The sequence below is a fragment of the Varroa jacobsoni genome, unplaced genomic scaffold (genome assembly GCF_002532875.2).
Source record: "Varroa jacobsoni isolate VJ856 unplaced genomic scaffold, vjacob_1.0 scaffold_1256, whole genome shotgun sequence".
Taxonomy (NCBI): domain Eukaryota; kingdom Metazoa; phylum Arthropoda; class Arachnida; order Mesostigmata; family Varroidae; genus Varroa; species Varroa jacobsoni.
This window is the reverse complement of record NW_019214158.1, coordinates 186,346-208,257: the sequence shown is the minus strand read 5'-3', so window position 1 is coordinate 208,257 and position 21,912 is coordinate 186,346. Positions and strand designations below refer to the sequence as shown.

General features: G+C 44.7%; 1 protein-coding gene across 1 annotated transcript in view; it reads left to right on the top strand.

The window, feature by feature from the left end:
- The first annotated feature begins 6,013 nt into the window (after positions 1–6,013).
- The window catches only part of LOC111268089 (uncharacterized), a 42,399-nt gene continuing 26,500 nt past the window's right edge, over positions 6,014–21,912 (top strand). The window contains exon 1 of the mRNA XM_022846820.2: positions 6,014–7,232. Within this exon, the coding sequence (XP_022702555.1) occupies positions 6,755–7,232 (478 nt within the window). The 5' untranslated portion in view covers positions 6,014–6,754. The remainder of the gene's footprint in view (positions 7,233–21,912) is intronic.

The following is a 21,912-nucleotide window of genomic DNA, read 5'->3' as shown; positions in this document are numbered from 1 at the left end:
TTTCCTTTTTGATTTAATAAAACGTATATGAATTCGATGAATTCTTGCCCCTTCTTCTCTCTCATCTCAGCTAGGGGAAGGCGGCATGTTTGGCTTATCTTCAAAAGATCAATTAGCTGAACTCGCCAAACGTCTTCGTTGTCTTCAACTTGCATGAAATCACACAAATCGGCCAAGTGATACTTTAAGGTCAATGACACTGAACCAACATGATTCCGAATATGGCGAAGCTGAGAAATCTGTTAATTGGTAATTTGCAACACGCTATCTGCCTGAGTTGTACTGGCAGTGAAATCTAGCACAGGCTGTACCATGTATGAATATCAGATCTGCTGATGATGATAGTAGTGATGCGGAATCGTAGCGAGTCAAGCTTGTATCATTTTTAACACTGTAGTTTTAAGATGTCAAAGGAGAGACGTCAAGCGGTCTACCTGTTGAGTGTCTAGTGACACAGTCGAGCTATGAAACGCGTATTCTGGCTCGTTTTCGAATCTTCCCGCGATAAATTAGTTGGTCGACATAGCTAGTGAGAACAATCGATTCAAAATTCGGACATGTCTACACTGACAAAGAGGCTAATCATATTAGAGTATTTTCAAATAGTCTTCACCCATTGACTAAATATAGAAGCTGAACGAATGTACTTGTGGAGGCCATTTTGAGCGAACATCACGAGTATTATTGACATATAATTATCATTGTGACGAGACGATGATTTACACAGGAACTTCACGAGCAAAATTCCAATAAATTGACGACATTTTCATCTAGTCTATAGGTGTTCACCAGTGGCGGGGTCAAAAACGACCCCATTGTAACGATGTGCATTAATAGAAAGAAAAGTAAAATATGTATCGAACCCTCAAGCCCATTGACATTCAGCTATAATTTACCCCATCGGGGAGCTACAGCACAAATGGACATCAGTTTCGCGTCCATGGAAAACGGGCAATTTTCAATCGGACACCCGCAAAGTTCGCGCATCATTTTGGTAGCCGAATTCGACAACAGGTCAAATCTAATCTACTTCTCCGCGTCTTCCGTCGACGATCACCCCGCAACTAGCCCCTCAGTCCAGCTATCACCTGTTTCAAGTAGCGACGGAACTGCCGCTCACGGCGCGCTGTGAACAAGAGTCATCCAGACGCGAACATTCACCCCTCACGAAAAAACTACTTGTAATAATAATCATATAAAAAAAAAAAGTGTGGGTGGATGAATGATGAATAAAGGCGGGTACATGGAAAGTGGGCTCCCGCTGAACTTAAGCATCAAAAGTTCATCCTTGTCAAAATGTGCTATATTTCAAGAATAGAATCGAAAACTGTAGTAATAAGTAGTATCCTTTAGACGGTAGCGACCCGCTGAGCGTTCTACTACGAAGATGTCAGCGTAATACTATGTAGACAATATTATACCATTGAAAAGTGGTCGCCATTTACCCAACAATATATGATATCGTATTCAAGTAAATATTATAGTTAATCATTAAATGTCGAAAGGGCCCCTACACTTGCCTGATCATTTTCTGCTCTGTGATATCTTTGTGGGTATCAGCCGATATTTATGAACCGCGAAAATAAATAGCCAACAAAATAGGACCGACGTTTTTCGTACGGTCAAAAATCTCAATATTTCTGCTATTGTGGGCGGGAAACAGACGATCCCTTCCAGATAGACTGGACTTTTTTTTTGTTTCGAAAGCTCATTTTTCGTCCGCCTATGCTGTGCATTCAACCTTGGTGAGCTCCTCAACTCGGACAACAACAGTCTCTTGCAGCTGTTGGCTGTAATGCCAACCATGTTCAAATCATCGCTGAAAGATAAGAATCTATCTACTGAATAGCTATTGTAGCAATACCTAACAGTGTTTATTAACTGTTTCTCTCATTATTTTTTTTATCTGGCCAACATTGAACAGTTCCCAATTCATATTTGATTATAAAATTGATGTGGCAGTACCACCACCACCAATGGTTACATACTTTGTCTAAAAGCTGTGACCGAACGAGGCAATTGGCCTTTGACTATTGCATGCAACTACGCGCACGAAAACGCGTATCTGCCAGGTCACGCCCGTAAACAGAGATAGAGAACTGGCGGAAGTTGTGGTCGCAATCAAAATGAATTGGACAAAAGAACTTTAGTCGGACAGCTTGAACACGTACATATGCTAATATGCTACCTGGATGAGTTGGTTGTTGTAGCCTTAAACTTTATTTAAACAGTGCTTTATTGAAGCGTCAGACATTCTTCTACAAGGCGGAAAATACGCGTTGGCGCTTCTAGTACTATATATTCTTCATCCTTACAATTGCCTCAAGTTATTCTTTACGATGTACGTAGCCAGCTTACAAACACGAATTCTGGTAGATAAGAATCACTGAAAAACTGTGACGCACGCCTGTCGAATTTTGGAAGTTCACAAGTTCGTGTAGAGACGCAAATAGCTACGTTTGGTTGCTATTATTAGCCTATAGCAATTAACAACTTAAGTTATAAGGTTGTTGTTGTTGTTGCCAACGGCGATAACGGTGACGCGGTGTCAAGCGATATCAGTCTCCAATAGTTAACCCAGTTACGCTTACAAACACATCGTTTGTGACAGTTGTTTGGTTATGGCGACGATCTGTCTCTTGTTGATCTGCCGGCGACCCATCTAGTCTACCCAGCTTCAATTAAGCGGTGTTATATTGTCGGGACACGCCGCATGCGTTTCCATGGCGTCTAGTGTAGTTGTTGTATGATGTAGCGGCTATTCAACGCATGACTCGAGCTGGTTTAACAGTTAATTTACTTCACTAGAATCAACAATCTGTTTGTTTCCCAGGGGCCTGCAGATACCGACGCCACAAAAATAAGATATAGAAAAAAAAAAAACATTAATGACCGTAAATTTTACATTTTCGAAATTGTCTAGTAATGTGTGTGTATAAACAAACATACCGTTGCGCTTTTTAAAGCTACGATCGCGAAGAATCGACTTCCTTGTACTATAATCTAGCTAGCTTCATGTAACTGAATAGATATCTGTACGCAACGCTGCATAGAAACGATAATAAAAATTCATATTTTACTTTACACGTGCTTGACTTTCAATGGACGAAGCATAATTTCAAATCGAACTATGCCAAATGACAAATTTCCAGGTCACTTCGATACTCATACCATAGTTAGTTGCAGTGTTCTGTATGAATGTGATTTGGTTTAATTTTTGGAATACTAAATTTTTTTTCATGAACTTTTCATCCATACTGCCAATTCGGAGACGTCCGACTATGTCGGCACGAAGGACGAGACCCATCGAACAAAGGTTCCAGGTAAAAATTGAGGTGGAAACACATTAGAATGTAAAAAAAAAAACTCTATCCATAAGAGTCATGGCAAACGAAAAAAACTTATAGCGGAAATGACGCTTGCAAAACCGCCAAAGCATAACTCGAAGCCAAGAACTAGTCTAGCTTACAGTAGTATAACAAGCGCTAACTAAAAACTATAAGTATATTGAAATTATGTTCCATATCACGCGATACATAAGGATCGCCAATCTTAATATGCACTAGTAAGAAATTCATATGATAAAATGATTAGACAGACAATAAGCGAATCGAGACAGTATAGCAAGTCCTCTTCTGTTAATGCCAGAAAAAGCAAGTCGTGACGACCGTGAAAGTCAAATTCCGGAGTATGACCGAAATCATCAAGCTGGGGAATAGCGTACCCCACCCCTAACTAAGTTCGTTGCTTGCCCCGACTCTGTAGTTCGAGATACTGTTCAGCGGTACGTGAGCTAAAGAACATCCGGGAACGGTTCACATCACATAAATGATTCACGGTTTCCAAGGACCGAGGTCTCTATTTTCCCGTCTAATATAACAGCACGAAAATACTAGACAAAAAGTAAACCTTAAGACATTTACTTTTTGTCTTGTATTCTCTAAAATAAAGAACTCTATAGCGTATCAAAAACATTTAATGAATAATTTCCGATTACGTCGACATCGAAAATTAGCGGATATCTTAAAAACGGAAGTATATGCTTCCTGTAGGGTTGTGTTAGTATTCCCAGACGTTTGAAATGAAGGCTATTTAGTCCTATTTGCTTTCCTGCACCTCCTGGAATTGTCCTAAATCCTAGTTTTCTAACCGCTGATACTTATACCTCTTCGATTTGGTTGCATGGACGTTTTTTTAATGAGATTCTAATCAAAAGATAGGTACAATAATACCGCATTAACTGCAGCCGCTCTACGTAGTATCAAGAATGAGATTAGCGAAAATAAGTTATCGGATCTAATGGCAGCTACATTTACGCGAAGCTCAGAATTATGAGACCGCCATGGATCTCGCCTAAGGAACAGTTAGAGCTAAAGATCGTTGTACATGGTACGCATGTCTAAAATGTGAGATAATACACTAGAGACATCATTTTCTTCCGCTGTTACTTCTCACTCGTTCTCTAGATAGTGTAACATTAACAAATTTCCAGCCGGCCAAGCTTATCTTAATTTTCGCAATTACTTCTAAACGTGCAGGATTAAAACATCGTTATTAAGCGCTAAAACTGTAGATAACAGCAGCGGCCACAAGGACCAACCAGCGAAGTTGAAATAAGTTTGCAACCTCAGCCGACAACGTCGGATTCGTTCGGACCAGACAACATGCAGATGTACCGTTGCTGCTCTATCGTCAGCTGTATCTAAGAAGCGGTAGCGGTGGATCGCGAACCGGCCAAAAGAAGCTAGTTCCAAGCGGCAATCATAAGCGCTGCACATGCTATTTAGTTGTTCTTAGTTCGTCACACAGTCCCCAGTGCCCCCTTGGCCGGTAGCCGTGGCAGTGGTGATAGGGGGTGGGCAGCGGTTTTGGCGGTGGTTACATCTACCACCAGCACTATTACCAGCTTCTTTTTCTCGTCTTCCTCTCGCCTGTGCGCGGCGCTCGCGGCTCGACTCGTCGACTCTTTAATTCGACTTGACGCTTCATACATCCCTCTCCCAGTGAAGCCGAATGTCTGCCACTCGCTTTGCGTGGAAGCCACCCAGCGGCGCGATGAAGGGATCGAACGTTCGTGTTCGCTTGCAGCGCCCTCACGATGGCCCAGCAGCAGCAGCGACGGCGACGGCGGCGGCCGTCGTCGCTCAGATGGGTGGAGCCTGTGATGGCGCTGCGCCCGCCTCCTCGTTACCGGTAGCCACACGAGAGCAGTGTATCGGGTTGGCTAGGGACTCCTGCGCCATGGGGCGGTCCCCGACTCCGGCCCGGTGTTCCCCCGTCTCTAAACATTTACCTTAGCTCCCACACGAGAGAAGCAAAGAAGAGAAGCTTTTAGAAGCTACTGAGCGATCTTTTAGTCAGTTGAGTGAATCGCTCATAGCGAGCGTTTAGACCGACGAGCCGCTTACCGTCGGGCGCACCGAGCTAGGGATCAACGACAGCGCAGTGACTCTGGCCAGCGCAGTGAGTGTTTGTTCTACGCACTCGATAACGCCAGCGGTGAGCCAAGCAGTCAAACGCGCTAACAAAGAAAGCAGCGACAACGCTACCACTGCTTCTGATACGTAACAAACGACATGGCAGTCTCGCACAGTGCCCATTTCAGTGTCATGGCTAGGGAGTGCGCATGAGCCGCTCTACGAGATTCGATCCGGAAGAAACAAGACGAGAGGAATCATTATAGGAAATACACGAATGATATTCAAGTAACAGCGGACGTGTCTACGTCAGTAAATAGTGCTTCTGTGCGATGATACTGTTGTTTTGTATTCTGTTATGTGCTGCTGTGTTCTGATCCTATGATACGTATTGCATGTATTTACGAACGTACGTACGCCAGGAAGACACATTTAAGGTAGTAAATAGCCAAACAGCTGACTGCGTAAGCTAAAGGCTAAATGACAGATCAGTTACCCCCCCCCCCCCTTACGTTGGTTGGCGAAAGTGTGCACTGTGTCCAGGAACCGAAAGACCGAAAACAAATTTGTTAGTGTCCGGCTCTTTTCGGTGGATCTATTGTGCTATCTATACCTCCACACTTCTCGGCTTTGAAAGCAGTTCTACCAATGCAACAACAATTTCAAATTAGTACAACTTATGAAGTCACCGCTTGATCAAGTTATTGACGTTAGCAGGTGAGCAGTTGTTATAACAAATGGAACGCTAGGGACGGGCCGATCCACTCGACGGTGATGAACTGAATACGAAAATTACACCATTTTATCAAGTTATTTACTAACATTGTCTCGTATATTGATGGAAGTTTTGTAATGGGACAACGAGGCAGACAATAACATCTATAGGAAGAACGGCCTGGAACCATTACTTAGCCAGCCCCTTGATCTGCTGCGCCCTAACCTTACTCTGGACTATGTGCGCTACCTTAAATATCGATCGCGCACCTAATCCCACCTAGTGCCCTACTCGAATGCCCGAACTCTTTTCGGTGTATTCGTGTGCAACAACTACCTCAAGTGCAGTTTCAGAAATATACAGAATCACGTTAAGCATCGGAAAAGCTGGTCAGTGATTATCGTTTTTCGTTATTTGTGCGGCAATAGTTCTCAACGGAAATTGACCGCAGCAGGCCTAGCTCCAGAATCCCAAATAGTGCGCCCTGAAGTGCGCGCACGACACGAAGCACCAGTAAGGCAAGTTGGGACCCTGGCGACCTCCGGCTTCGGTTGGTAGACGACACTACACACAGTGGACTAATAGTCCTGGCAGTTTGGGTCCTATTGTAAACGTCAACAAAATGCTAACAATGTCGTCGCCCGGCCGTTCGCCGCCTCCGAAAGGTGTTGCCACATCGGTGGTCGGCGCGGCTGCCCCTCACTCATCCTTCCTAATTAGGGACATATTGAACTCGGCCGCTACTGCGACGGGCGCTGACCCGACAGGCGCCACTCCAACGAGCGCTGCGCACCCTGACCATTTACCACCGTCAGCGGCCTCAGCTCAAGCAGCTGCCCTATTCGCTGCCAACCAGCTAGCAGTGCAACAGCAACTAGCTGCCCTTGGCAGCTTGCCGGGCGGCCCCCTAAGCGCATTAGGTGGCGCATTAGCAGGCGGTCTCGGAGCATCGCCTTTGGCTAGCGGTTCAACGATCAGTAGTCTGGCCACTAGACGGACACCTTTATTTCTGCCGGAAAGTGGGCCCCACACAAGGCCTGAATCGCCTACCGATAGTTTTGATCGAGATGTAGGATCTGACCATGACGATCGTGATGACGGTAAGCATCTATACACACGTTTAGGTAACGCCTAGCAAATACGCCACATTACCAAGATACAACACATGTGCATGCATCGGCCGTGCTGGGATATCCAGTTGATAGTCGCTGTGACCACCTGATACCTCACTATAGCAGACCTGTGATTGGGAAATATTCGATGAAGAAGGGGTCTACCGGGATGAAGGCGACGATGGACAACAGCAAACAACCTCCAATTGTGCGAATATTGTCATTTTGATTGCCTCTTAATATGCGCAATCGATAACAGTTTGTTGTTGGCGGATGCCGTCAACAAGTAGTTCTACTCGCGCGACGCTCATCTGCAATCAGATCAAGATCAGAATGACAGTAGCAATTGTCGTATGGTCAGATAGTGTAGCAGTAGCAATAAAACGTAGGGAGGGCGTGGCTAGCCGACATAGGGGCGCACAGGACACATGTGTCAGTCATATCATCAACAAATTGCTAAAACAGATCAAAATAGTACGCTACAATTTAAATAGCGGCAATTATATGCACATGGTCATAGTCACCCATTGAACGATAAAAGCTCTATCGCTCTAGCCGAACAGAATACAAATGACCTATTTGTTTAGACTCTCGTAAGAGAACCATGGTGTCTAAATCGATCGACAGAATAAACAGCTTCGATGTCCCGGTCCGCAACACTTCACTACCGTAATAGTATTACACAGCCCCTATCCTGCCCATAGTGAATTCTATTGACTCATATGTTTTAATCCTTACAGCAGCAGACAACTCATACGAGTACCCATGTTTTGACGATTTCGTTCTTCTATAGAAATCGTGAGTTACGAACTTATGTTGTATTGTCTAGACGATTGCCAAATAAATTGCTATCTATTCGTCCGCTATTCTGTGTATCTGTGTGCAGATACAATCGCGTTTGTTTGGACAACAATGAGAAAGAATACCTGCGGCATTTACCCCAGTGAAATCCAAGTTAATCATCGCAGTCAATAACCCCAGGCGTAAGGCCTAATAATACACTAATCTCTGATAGTAACATCCGCGTTATCGCCATGCCTTCAGTGGTATAGATATCCTTTTCATTCAGTTCAACTGTCAGGCAAGGACGTCCCTGTTTTCCACGAGCGTATTTGACGATTACGTCTGCCGTTCTATTATCCTGCCCATCAGACGTACGATTTCTACTACAAAAATATTGACACGTGCATATAGGTTAGGTGGCACCGCGTATAATACCTGCTGAAGAACGTATTATACAATATATACAATGAGCCAAACTGCTTCCAGCAACAAACGTAGATGTTAAGCAATACCGAAATGCGTGCCGCTACCTGTATCGCTTCTCGTGCACGCGGTTCAGACACTCGACGAACTCAGTAAACGGAACGTGCAATATACATTATCATGCACCACTGCTGCTGGTGCTGCGTACAGGGGCTCACCTTCGAATCAGTACCGCTATCACTGTCTTACATATGGCCGCCCATGTTGCGGCTAACAGATATAGTACGCTATAAATTATCATCACAGACGCCGTCAGCATCATCAGCAACATCGTCACGATCATCTTTCTCATACACACGAGCGTCATTTTCATCATTGCGCCCACGGCTACTAAGTCAGCTATTGTTGCGGTGGATGTTTTTTTCTGCTACAAATTTGTGGGAACTTTTTCTCGTTTTTATCTTTCTCTGTTACGGCTACTCGACATCCTCCGTGGTTATTACCGTCTTCCCGTTTTGTGACTGTTGTCGGCATTAACACTGCGGCCGTTGATGTCTCTGTCGTCGTCGTCGTCGTCGTCGTCGTCGTGGTGGTTTTCATTTTTTAGCAGGACCGCGTGTGTGCCTATTCGTTCCACGTGATATCATGTCTATCTCTCCATATATATAGACACATGTATATCTGCCTGAGCACTTATTCTTATCGTTACTGAGCCTCTATTATTAATATTATTTCACTCCTTTCTTTACTTGAACATGCAAATTGAAATGAACGTATCGTATTTGTTTGTTTTGAAGATTTTCGAGGCAAAACTAGAAATTTACCGACATTTGTCATCTGCAATACTAAAGATCGAGAATTACGTATAACGGGATAATCTTACTTAAGTACGGACAACACTTAATTAATGCCAACTCCGTTAAGAATCGTCACTTCAAGAAGAAACTGGCGGTACCAATTCATGTTAGAAGTCAAACTCACATAGATCTACTTACAGATACACACGAGCAGGCCCCCCCACAGATACAAACATAAACGCCTTTAAAAATGGTTTTCAATAAAAGAAGGCGCCAATTGGCCACATCAGCCGGTCGATGAGTTGTTTCAGGCTAATACTGAATAGCTAAAACCTTTGAAGAAATAGATGAAGAGAAGCTCTCTAGGTATCTTTGTAAATACGTAGTAGTATGTCTGCTAGCTGACTCTCGATGTTTTAAGTCAGAGCAAAGGGGGTCTATTGGTAACAAATGCTACCTGATCAGTGTTCTTTCGACATTTTTAACATGATTCGTGCTATCACCGTTGTTGTCGTCCGGTCCTGAAGTCGAAAGAGACCTTGTCCGTCCCTTCATGGCCGCTATCTCGTTGTTGTGGTTAAGGTGCTAGTGACTTCCGTTTAGCTTGTTACTGTCACTGCGATGTTCGACCAGCCTTTTCTCGTGGCCGCGTGGAGATGTCGTTGTATGGCATTAGCGAAGTACATTTGAAGAGACGTTCTGAAGTCAGGTGTTATGACGATTTACAACAAATATTTGCTCATTATTCAGTCGACTCAGTGACGCCCATAGTTCTAGCAATTGCAGGACTGCTAGTATCAGCGGTTGAAGTAACAACTAGAAGAAGAACGTATAACACGATGAAGTATCATCCTGATGCAGCCTTCGTGAAACTTGAAAAGCTGCATCTTTCAATGTTCGTATAACGGCTGCCGCTTTGTCGGTGAGGAGCGATAACAACAGGCGGCACAAATGCATATACGGGCACAGACGCATAGCCACAAAAGTACCCAGTGGTCGAGCAAAAATCCGGCAGATGCTACCTGCTCTCCCAGCCGTTATTGTACGTGACAATCCACTGATGGGTGTCGATCACCCAGCCAATTGGTGCCAATCAATTATCCAATACAATAGTCTATGATGTACATTAATGCAAGTACAATATTACATTATTGAGCAGGATATGAAGGTGTTGGTGGATAATCGATGCTCATTGGGTAGAGTAGGGAATACTGTAGAATTGAGGCTTGAAGACGCTGACGTCGGTGATGATAGCAATAGCTCCTGCGATTTCATTTATAATAATCGTATGCGCTGAGTGGTCTAGGCAAAGTTTCAGCAGCAAAAAAAAAAACGAAAAATTTTGCTCCCGTGCAAACGCAACGTACGCCTACATTTATTAGCCTTCCTATGGGGTAGATCAGAGAAAGGAACACTGATGCAGTTCATCTAAACCATAGCCACCCTTTCCTCTACATACGAGCAAAGGAAGTGTGGCCGAATTTCTACACCATGCCTACGTAGAGATAACTGTTGAATTGTCCGGGCTAGTAATTGTCGACTCTGATAGAGGAAACAAATATAATATTTCCATAACAAGCAGTCGGGCTATCTCTCTTGAAATGCCGCGTGTCATGTATATCTTGATGGACGGAAAGGTGATATGAGGTCACTGTGTATCAGAAAGTAAATATCGTCCGATCGATCACCCCATCGATCGGGTACGGTATTTGGCCGCATCCTCCCGAAAGGCTTACTTACAAATTCGATCAGGCGACGTTCGAGCGTATTCGCTTATGCAGATGAGCAGCAATACTTGTTGAATGTTCACGGTTCGCCCCTATCGTCCGCCTCCCTGATAATGGTGTTCATTAATGTCGTCCTTTGTCCGCCACCTCGAAATAGCTTAAGGCACAAGTGAGTGCTTCGGTCGATTCTTGGGTTAGAAGCGGGTTGCGTCCCGTCAACGCTTTTATGTGCCGTTGTGCTCATTTCGACAACTTACACAAAAATATACAGACACTGTACTGAGGGGACACGATCATTTCATCTGCCTAAACTAACGCATAGAAGTAAGCACGGAAAGGTACGCTTTTTGCATGTGGGACCCCTTTCGACGACACAATGTCTAGGGCGGTGTCTGGAACATAATTACAAAGGAGCAATAAACATCGGCCGTCGAATATCAGAACGACGCTTAAAATATTACCACGGCCACGGTGACGGACTATTGACTAAATCATGATTATAAGCGCATCTCGTCGCACGTCTCTTTTTGCCGCCGTTTTTCTCCCGCCACCGCCGATACTAGCGCTACCCCCCGAACGACGAAGACCCCTATCGTAGCCTAACCACACGCCGTAATGTCTTCGTGGGCCGCGGTGTTTGTTCGTAAGCCTGACTTGGCTCGCTATAATACGGCGGCACTCATAACACAGTGGGCCTGTTGACGTTGTGTGTCATAACCTATACGAGTGAGTCCAGTGGAAGGCGTTCCTGTGGCCTTAATTCTTCCCAGCCACCGATCGAGGCGAAGTCTATTTCGTCCTTATTGTTGCTGTTGTCGTTTGTAACCTGTCAGATTGATGGCTAACTTCGGCTTTCTAACGTCGTGGCGATTGCCAATCGTCGACAGTTTGTGTCGGCTTTATGTTGTCGGTAATAAGCGTCGTGGCAAGCGGCGGATCAAATTCAGCATCAGCCGCAGCAGTGACGAAGCCGATAAGTTCCGAAGGCCGATCGTTTTTGATACGCTCAATTCTTGTACGCTCGAAGGCAGTAAGTGCCCTGTTTCAACTAATAAAAGTTTTTTTCATGTGTCCCACAGTTGCTCGTTATAGCTTGACTTTGATGGTCTCTGATTGACACTCAGTGCTCGTGCATGCATAGAAAAAAAATTGGATCGGTATTAAAGGTACGAACTTTTTGAAGAAACTGTGGCTGCTTATCGAAGTCAATTGATGTCGCAATGACATTCAATTATATCAAGATCATCGCAGTATGATGCAATGCGAGACAAATGAATCTCAAGAAAGACTAATCGCCAAGTTGGTTAGAAGCAAGTTTTAAGCGAAAATGTACGACTTTTGGACCTGTAACAGTTTCGGCCTGAGTCTTTGGGGGTTGTGAAGCATTGATTGAAGCGTAGACGTTTATGATGATGGTTAGCCTTTGACGAGTCTTTCGTTCGCCTTTGTCTTCCGCCGTAGAAGGTTTCAATGAAGGTTCTCATGCTTTATATTACAGCGCTCTGACACTTCGTCGTAAATGGCAAAGGCTGAACTTCAGCCAAACGTTAGTTAGCGGTAAAACGACTAGTGCTAATGCGTTGGTCCTAATAAGTAATGAAAAGAATAGGCCTACGTCTGATAGTAAGGAAAGCAGCGGTAGAAGGAAGCGACACGGAGGCGTTGCGCCGAAGGAGAACCCCCAAAGAATCGGAGGAACCGCCCTCATCCGGCCTCGTCACAGCTCTTCGCAACTTCACATCGAATAGGTATTTAGTATGTAATCTTGCTCATAGGGAACTCACAGGAAAGTTCAAGCGTTCTAATTTTTACTTCTCTAGAGAGTTCTCACCAAAAGCATACTATGATTTGTATTAGTATTTGCCTATATGTCCGGTTCACATCGAGCACAAACTAACGTAATGCATGTAAGATATACCCGCCTTATTCTACCGTGAGGAAAGGCATAAACAAACTGACAAATGAATATCGATCGACTGAAAATTCATATACTCTGGGTAAAATCGTACATCATTGTAGAATTATTCTGAGCTTTTCCCAAATGAGCCAGCTTCATCGAGTCTGTGCGGGTTTCTCGCTATACAGACTCCGATATTCGTCTAGTGATCTCTCTTTGAAATGACAGATCGAGAAGCTCTACAGCGAAGAATTCGGCGGTTCATTAACCGATTCGTAAAACTCTGCGAACATCAGTACTGAGTTTACTCAAAAACGAGCGCTTGCTCTAAACATCATTGGCTTTGTCATTCGGAAAGCTGCTTGTTAAGAGCTCCTTTGACCCCTGAAGCATGTTTCCCCTGACGATTCTCTTTTTCACCTTGAAAAAGGCTACAAGCCATCAAGCTTAAACGGATGTCTTCGCCCCTACAAGCAAATGATCAAATTGAATACCGAAGCCTGTATTGCGAACCCCCCCCCCCCCTCGCTCTCCCGATAGTTTCACCCGAAACAATACCTGCAAACAAGCCCCTCACATTTCCGGAAGACGCTGCTGAAATATCCTGAGCTGACGCTTCGACAGAGTGAGTGTCTCTCTGCTCTGATGAAACCATCAGAAATTCGGAGGTAGTCACCACTTTTGAGGTACGGAATAAGATGGAAGGTCCTCCCAGAGTTGTTGCTTACGTTTTATTTACCTTGATACGCACCACATGTAGGAAACAATTTGCTAGACCTTTCTGTTATCAACAAGCCTCTATTTCTTCTAGCGTAGCAGTACATAAGTACTGTGTTGCTCTAAAATCATAGTGGACCCATCATCCAGTAAAGTAAGAGATCGCTCTGTTAGGTTAAGCCACTAATATGACGCATAATGCTCTCCCAGCTAGGCCATGAAAGTGGCCGAATTTCTAGCCGATAACACATACACACACCTGTACAATCACTGAAACCCAAGTCTGTCCACTAACAAGATTCTCCGTTAAAACCATTCTAGTGTTTTTGGCAGCAGTGCAAAGTTGTCATAAAAACGTGACTATTGTACACCCCCCCCCCCCCCCAACTGTGAAGTGTTCTTGACATGTTAAGCGTCTTAAATTGTGAAAATGTAAAAACTGTAAAAATGAAACGAACGTTGTAAGGTACATCTTGGAGTCATCGCCTGTTAATCTAAGGAAGGGAATAAGTATGGCGATACATCCCGTAGCGCTAGTTTACAAGGCACAAACTCATTTGGATTTGAATACATGGTCCGCATGGGTGGACTCAAGTGAACGCAGCTAGCGGAGTTAGCGTTAATCGCATTTTCGGTGAGAGAATGCTTTGCCCTCAGGGAGCGCCAGATGACAAAGGAAAGAAAACAGTCACTACTGCCATTGGTAAATGGCTTAAGGCATTGGCGTCAAATAAGCCCATGTGAATAGGGCTTGTCTGTAGTCAAACTACTAGAGGGAGTAGTTTGCGACGCTTCCCTCTTCATCGGGACCAATCCTGCTTCAGACGGGGAACGCAAATGAAGACGAGGGAGACTGACGTTCCCACGCGTGCGTACAATAATCTTGACTACACTTTTTTCTTTGGGCGATGGTCAACGGTTGGTCGATCCACTTGAACTTTATCATCAATCCCGAGGTCTGCAAACCTTGTGCATCATCCTTACCATCAACAGCAAACAAGCGTTGCAGCACCTTGCTGAAAATCGTCATCGCATTAGCAATACCGAGGCCTCTTCAGTTGCACACAATACAATACGTACACCATTTCGCAACCACGAGAGCAGACTTCACTTCAAACTCTACCGCAATCCCAGCTATGAAGTAGAGCGAAAGGAGATGGAGGGACGTGTGTGTCTGGAACTCAATTCTCCTTCGAGTGGCAGCAACATCAACAGATTGACATCGCTGCAGATGGAGTAACGAAACAAGACGCTGATAATACAGACATGTGCCAGAAGTTCGTGTTCATCGCGATGCCGCAGTACAAAACGAAATATCTTTGTTCTAACAAACGGGTAAGATGCACACTTCCTAGGGTTCCTTAAGGACGGAAGTATATATATATATATATAAATTTTTTTCCGACTAATGTATGTGACAAGTGTTAACCTGTTCAGAATCGTCTGTTAATTTCATTGTTGCATAGCCCCAGCAGACGAATACATGTGGGTAACAACTTTTGACTCTGTCGGCGCTAACTTCTCATCAAATGCATGAATCCGGCGAATGAGTGGTTGGCCAGCCATTGGCTGCGGCAGAAGGCCGATGGGGGTATAAGCTGCAATTATCACCGTTCGCCGGTATGCAATCGCTACCTTACCTCCATGCAAAGTGGACGTCAAGAATAGAATAGAAGTCTCTACGACGCTGGTGTCGCGCATCCGCACAGATGAACAGAACGAACATGACTATGCCATACCAAGAATGACGTACCCGTTCTTGTGTAGTGTGTGTGTGTGCCCTTCAACCTAGAGACTTCATTCGAAGCCGGGTTGAGTGGCACCGTGCCAGGGCGGCTGTTCCTGGGAACAAACTGATGGTCGACACTGTCCTGACGGCTACATATGAAGCTGCAGCGGCAGCGTCGCCCGCCGTAGACGGACGCGGTGGCTAAGCGGGAACAAAGCAAAACTGTTCCATGGGAACTTCTTTCGTGTGCCTCCAACGATAACGGCGTTAGCAGAAGCCCGTTGGATCCGGACATTCGGATCATCATCTGACTGAGATAGTTGGGCATTGGACGCATAGACACCCAAACGGGAGGGGCTGTCACAGTCAACATATACATACACATGAGTGGAAGACTTCGACTGATACCACATGGTCATCACTGCTGCAACTATTCTCATTCAGTCAAGCAAACGAAGCGACTGACATCAGACGACCAGCCCCCAAAATCATCACGATTCCGACGATCACAATTTATCGCAGCTTACCATCTATTCTTCAGCAGGCGGCAAAGTCACTTTGGCGTTGTTTAAGACGGTACACTTTACGGAATGACTTTACTGCTTACGAATGAGCTGCATCAACGGCTGCTGTCACATAATGATCATATTTGCCACGTTCAGAGTCTACAGCTCCTTTGTCAATTCTATCCCTTGTGTTTGCCCGAGGGCAAGGCGACGGCATGGGACCATTTGACAGCAGAGTGTGCCCAATGGGAACCAGCGCAGTAAATTTTGACAAAAATATCTTACAGGTCGTCGGTTACCAATCATACAAGAACGGATCTGGCGCCGTTTGCCTATAGTGCGCATTAAGATATCCTTCGACCTGACTGAACATCCACTGATTGCAGATACCCCTGTTTTTATAAACTAAATAACAAATATAGCCAACAATTAGTTTTCTTAGCTGTTCAGTTTGACTTCTTAGAGTCGGACAATTGTAATTGGGTTAAAACCTACCCCAATTGAAATCCGTGTCTGCGTTAAGTTCAGCGATGCCCGGGCAGTAGAACACCGTGAGCCAACTTTACGTGATTCGTTTTGTTGTGGACCATACTATCCACAGGTCTACGGAACTACTGCTAGCGTTAGAAACGACAGAAAGGGGCAGACTCGAAGGTGGCATGGTGGTTGATCTGCTACTGCCGCTGTTCGGAGACACGCTCCACAAAATGCGCAGTGAAGGTGTTTCGTGTGCTCGGGTCTATCGCTACGCGATATACAGGCGAATTGGTGTTAAAACTGCGAGTAAACCCCTGGCCGCTTCTTGTACATCGTTCACTGGGCTCGCCGCGCCAACTAAACAAAGGCAACTACGGAAACAGCAACAGTAATCAACAACAACAACAACAAAAGAAGCTTTGTGTGCAAAATGCGCACAACTGCGCGTCTGTCCGGCGATTAAACGCTGTGATTTATTCCGCCATTGCCAGCATGGCCGCTGCTGTCCATCATACCGTGTCAATCTTCGTCTCCTTCTACTGTGAGAAGCCTGACGGCGAGGGGATCAAAGCAAAAACAACTATTTTCAGGTATTCTTCCGACGACGGTCACTACGACGAATATGCTGTTATACGGCTAGCAGTATATAACTAGCCTAGTTCCACTATAAACAACAGGGAAAACTAAGTAAGACATGGCCAAATGCTACTGTTTCCGACAGCTTCTGTCGGGATGTTAAGGTCAGGATTCATCACAGGAGCCACGACTAACAACCGCTTTGCTAGCTACATATAACTAGCAAACTGGTCTAGAGGTTTAATTTTAGGAAAAAAAATTCCTACATGTAAATATTACAACTTGTGTTCGCATCAGAGTTAGTCTAGCTTCGAACTTTTGCGGCGTCTGTCAAGCGTGGGTTTCGGGTCCGTTGTTTTCATTCTTTCCGGTCCGTTCGGCGTTCGGGAACTGGCCGACCTGTGGCAGAAGTGTGCCGCTCCCGCCGTCGCCGTTGTTCCTGCACGTTGTAGCTGTTGTTCTCAATAGTCAATACCTGTTTTCTGTCGTTTGCTACGATGCCACAGCTGCTGGCGGGCGACACCCGACTGCCTTTTTTCTTAACGGTGTTGGCAGCTGCTGCCGCCACGGATGTCGTTGTGGTTATCATTAGATAGGCATAAGTCGTCTCGAGGTACTTACGGATCATCCGTCCGTCCGTCCGTCCGTCCGTCCGTCGTCGAGGCGACGTTTGGGAGATGGTGAACCCGCGCCAGCAGACGCTGTTGATGTGTGCTACGTTGTTCTTTTCGGGAGTTTGTAGAGGTTCCCACGGCATCGCGCGCCGGTCGTGATGATGCATTTTGACCAGCGTCAGCAGCTCCCAGACGGACGCATTGTTGAACCGTTGGTGCTCTGCACAACTGCCAAAGCGTCCACAATAGTGGAATAGTGGTAATGTAGTCAACGAATGGTGGTTCACTTCTTCTTCTGTCGTCGTCGTCGTCGTCGTCGCTGCTGTGGTTCTGGCAGAAACGAAGGGAGACAGGAACCGAGACTGGAACTAGCAAAGGCTCGTCGCGCGTCATTAGTGGCGGTGTTCGTCTTCCATCCGTTTTGTAGATGACTTTCAATTTGTCCAAAGCGTTTCCAGAAGCGTTTGTGGTGCAAGTGATTTTTAATTTTACGTTGTATCTTCGGCATTATGTATTATCTGCGTATCATAGCAATCTCCTTCTTCCTCCAACAAATGCTGCTTTCTTGTAACAGCCGATTCATAGAGAAGTTGTGTAGCACTTTAGGCCGACAATCAGCCAAAAGGGTATTTTATACCGGAATTTCATGTGACGATGCAATTTCAAGCAAGACATTTATCAGAATTTCTAGAAAAATTTCCAGTAGCCTATGCGCTAGGTATTGTTGCGATTTGTGTCGTAGCGTCTGCTGTAGCAAACATGTAGCATTTTGATATGAACGTGCGTTAATCGACTTTGCCCAAATTCGTCTGCTATCCCGCTTTTTTTTGACAAATTTCTATCGGTTTTAAACTGAATGTAGTATACTTGCGTTTGTTCTTATTACGGTTGTTGCCGATGTCCGGCTTCACCCCGCCAGCTGTCGCCCGGCAACATTAGCGTTACATTAACACCGAGAGCGTGTCGAGCGTGAAGACACGTCGTATCTTTCTATTCCTATACCTCAATATAGCTAAGCGCCACTGCCTAAGCGGCGACTGCTACTGCTACTTACCGCTAGGGGAAGCTGGTTTGTCTTCTTCGTTTTCTTCGTCCTTCTTTTTCGCGTACTCTCGCGCTCCTTTTTGCTTCGCCAACAGCCGCAACAGCACTGGCACAATGGCGCAGTCGCTATCAAGCAGAAGAGATACCAGCTTTTTTTTTGTTGTTAACAAGGGAAAACAAACCACCGCACACACACATGCCACTAACTACCAATGGAATAACTAACTTATATATATATATATATATATATATATAGAGAGAGAGAGAGAGAGAGAGAAATGCATGACATATATCTCTGTCTGCTCTGAATCCTCTTTTTTGTGAGTGACGAAGTGACCACTGAACTAAGACGAGAACTAAGGTTTCTGGACAGGTAACAGACGATCTAAACCGCGTAATTTTGAACTTCGTTTTTAGCTATTTCAGATATTTTGTTGCTTCTGTAAACCATAGAGACGGTGACAGGTTCGCACAGAGTGTCATGTGCACCCTGCGATATCATTAAATGACCGCAATTTATTGGCTCTATTCAGTAAATGAATAGCCGAGCAAATATATAAGTGAGCTGACAATTACGAATGATACAAACAAGGGGCATCGCATGATCCAAAGTACTTTTGTTCAAGGTAATCTGAGCAGGTCTTCAGGGTGGAACAGATTGCGACGTTCCCTTTTCTAGGAGTATCTGGTATTATTATTATTATGGATGGTGCTAAAATCAAACGAGATGCATACTGATATATTTAAGGTGTACAAACTGACGGGCCAGCCGAAATGAGAAAAAGTACGTTGATAACGTTTTACTGTCGGTGCTACGCAACAGGCCAATGCGATTTATCAGGCCACTTGGGCCCATAACAACTAACTGAAATATTAGTTTTGGCGAATAGAAGCAAAATCGAAAACGAGCAGTCATTTCAATGGTGATCCTGCGGTGCTTATCGACCGACAACTATGTTAATGTCAGCCTTGCTACACAGTGGATCTGTTGTAAAAATGCCACACAATGTAAGACGTCCCTTGATTAACTCTACCGAAAAAGATCAGTTGTCAGTGTTGCAACAGATTCACGAACTCTGATGTGCAATGGCTCTGTAATACTCAAAATCCAGAAGACAACGTAAAGCTAACAGAGACCAATGCTGCGGTAACGCCATTGTGGGCTTTTTGTCGGAGAGGTGATGGCTGTGCGTCTACCAGCTGGTGGGGCTTGCCACCAGGAGTGGGGCTGGGTGACCGTCTGTCTTTTAAACGAAGCTTCGGTGATTACTCGCGTTTAGCGGCTGGTCTACGCCAAACATCACAATGGCAACTACCGACCGGCGCATTTGGCGCGAACAAATAGGCCTGAGAGCGACAGGGGGCGGTCAATCCATCAGTCCATCAGGCGGGCAATATGAAACAACATGGCAAAAGTAATAGAGGCAGCAATAACAGCAACAGTAAACAGGTGAGTGAGCGAGTGAATACAGAAAAAGTTTACAAACAAATACATAAATTGGTAAATTATAAATACTTAGCACCGATACTCGCTTTGCTACTTCGGTCGCGCGTCACATTTCGGCTAACACAAGACTGCCATCGAGCCACAAAGCCACCAAACAAGTCAGCCGTACAAAAAAAAAAAGAAGACAAATTGGAACGGGTGCGATAAATTCTAAAGTAAAAGACTAAACGAGGTTTATTAATAGGGCGATGTTTGTATGCTTACCGGAGAGCACCGGATGGACTCAACTCACTGTTGGCGCTGACACACTTCAACAGACCACTTAGTCTATGATAACGAACGAAGTCAAGTATATATACAGTAAAAATATAATTCCTTCTACACTAGAGTTCAAATTAGATTGTTGTTTTTTATTGCTTAAATATGGCTGTCGTGCACAGCAGTAAATCCAGGCAGCATGCTAAGTCCAAGTACGCCTAGTCGTTATTGTCGTGCATTTGTGCACGATTATTCCGATACGTAAGGCGTTTTATTTTGCGTTAAAAACTTCGTATTGGAAACTGTTTAAACGAAAAAAAAACCTGCATCGAAAGTCCTATTTTCACTCAACCTGTGAATATTTTTATAATAAATTACGGCGGCAAGATCGGCGGCGGCTTGTCGACGCGGCCGCAGCCGGTCTGTGTTCTGACCTGCTTTTTGTTGGCCTGTACAAAGCCTTTTAACAAAATAACAGCACTTTGCTCAGAAAACTTCTAGAAACAAAAAAAAACACAAAAACAGGGCGGATGCTGAAGAATTGAAACAGCAACAATTTCTAGAATTTCCTTGTCGACGGCTCTTTAACTCGGCCTGGGAGCATAGCAAAATGTTAGAATTAAGAGAGAGAGAGAGAGAGAGAGAGCGTTAGCTGCAGTAAAAGACGCAACGGCCAGAAAAGTCGGCTCCGTTGTTTGTTGTTGTTGTTGTTGTTGTTGTCGTCGTCGTCGTCGTCGTTGTTATGAGCTGCTCGGAACTGAGGAACTAAGCGGCTCCACTGTTGGAACTGGTTGTTATTATTAAGGTAGCCTTTAGTGCATAATGATTTATCTGGAAAGTTTCCCACCAGAACGGCCGGCCGCTCAGACGAACGAATGACACCCTTTCGACTTGTTACACTCCGTTACTTTGAATACCATTACTAGATATATCTTTTCTTCGTTCATCAAACTGTGTACTGATCTATGTATCTATATAATTTGTTACAAAGAAAAACTTATCTCAATCAGTTACCGCATTTAACATAATGATGCGAAAAATCGTTATCCGAACTAAGGCGGAAGAGACAACCACAAAGCAAAATACAATTTCTGACAATTCAGTCCGCCTTAGTCACCCATACGGTGCATCATTGAAGCCTCTATATGTCGGTCAGGCTCCAGGAGCCCGACCCCCTTCTCATTACTGTTCCATGTAGTTCCACTGGAGTTCAAGTAGTTATGTTTATCTGGCAATGCTGGAATCACTAAGCGTCAGCGTTGAACTCGGCTAGCTTTTTTTTTTCTTTTTTTTTTTTTTTTTTTTATATAGTCCTTGAATGGAACTGCTAACAAGAGCCGACCGAACACGGTTACTACTAGGGAGTAATAGAGGTGAGTGTCAAGAGTCGTCATACAAGAGACAATTGCCAGCTTCGCCCTAGACTGTGAGGACCGCTGTCCTTTGAGGAACGAACAGAAACATTCTTCATACTATAGAATTTCGTAAACAAGCAGTTACAAGTTACTTTGTAGGTCCTCTAGGCGCCTTTCATGAATGGTACGGACATAGGTATCTTAAGTAAACGCGCATCTGAAGAGCTGAGCTGCGCGTTAATGAAGCGATTTTCCTATGAGTCTGTGATCTAGAACAGTAGAAATGTTATAACCGATAAGAAACCACCTGTCAATATG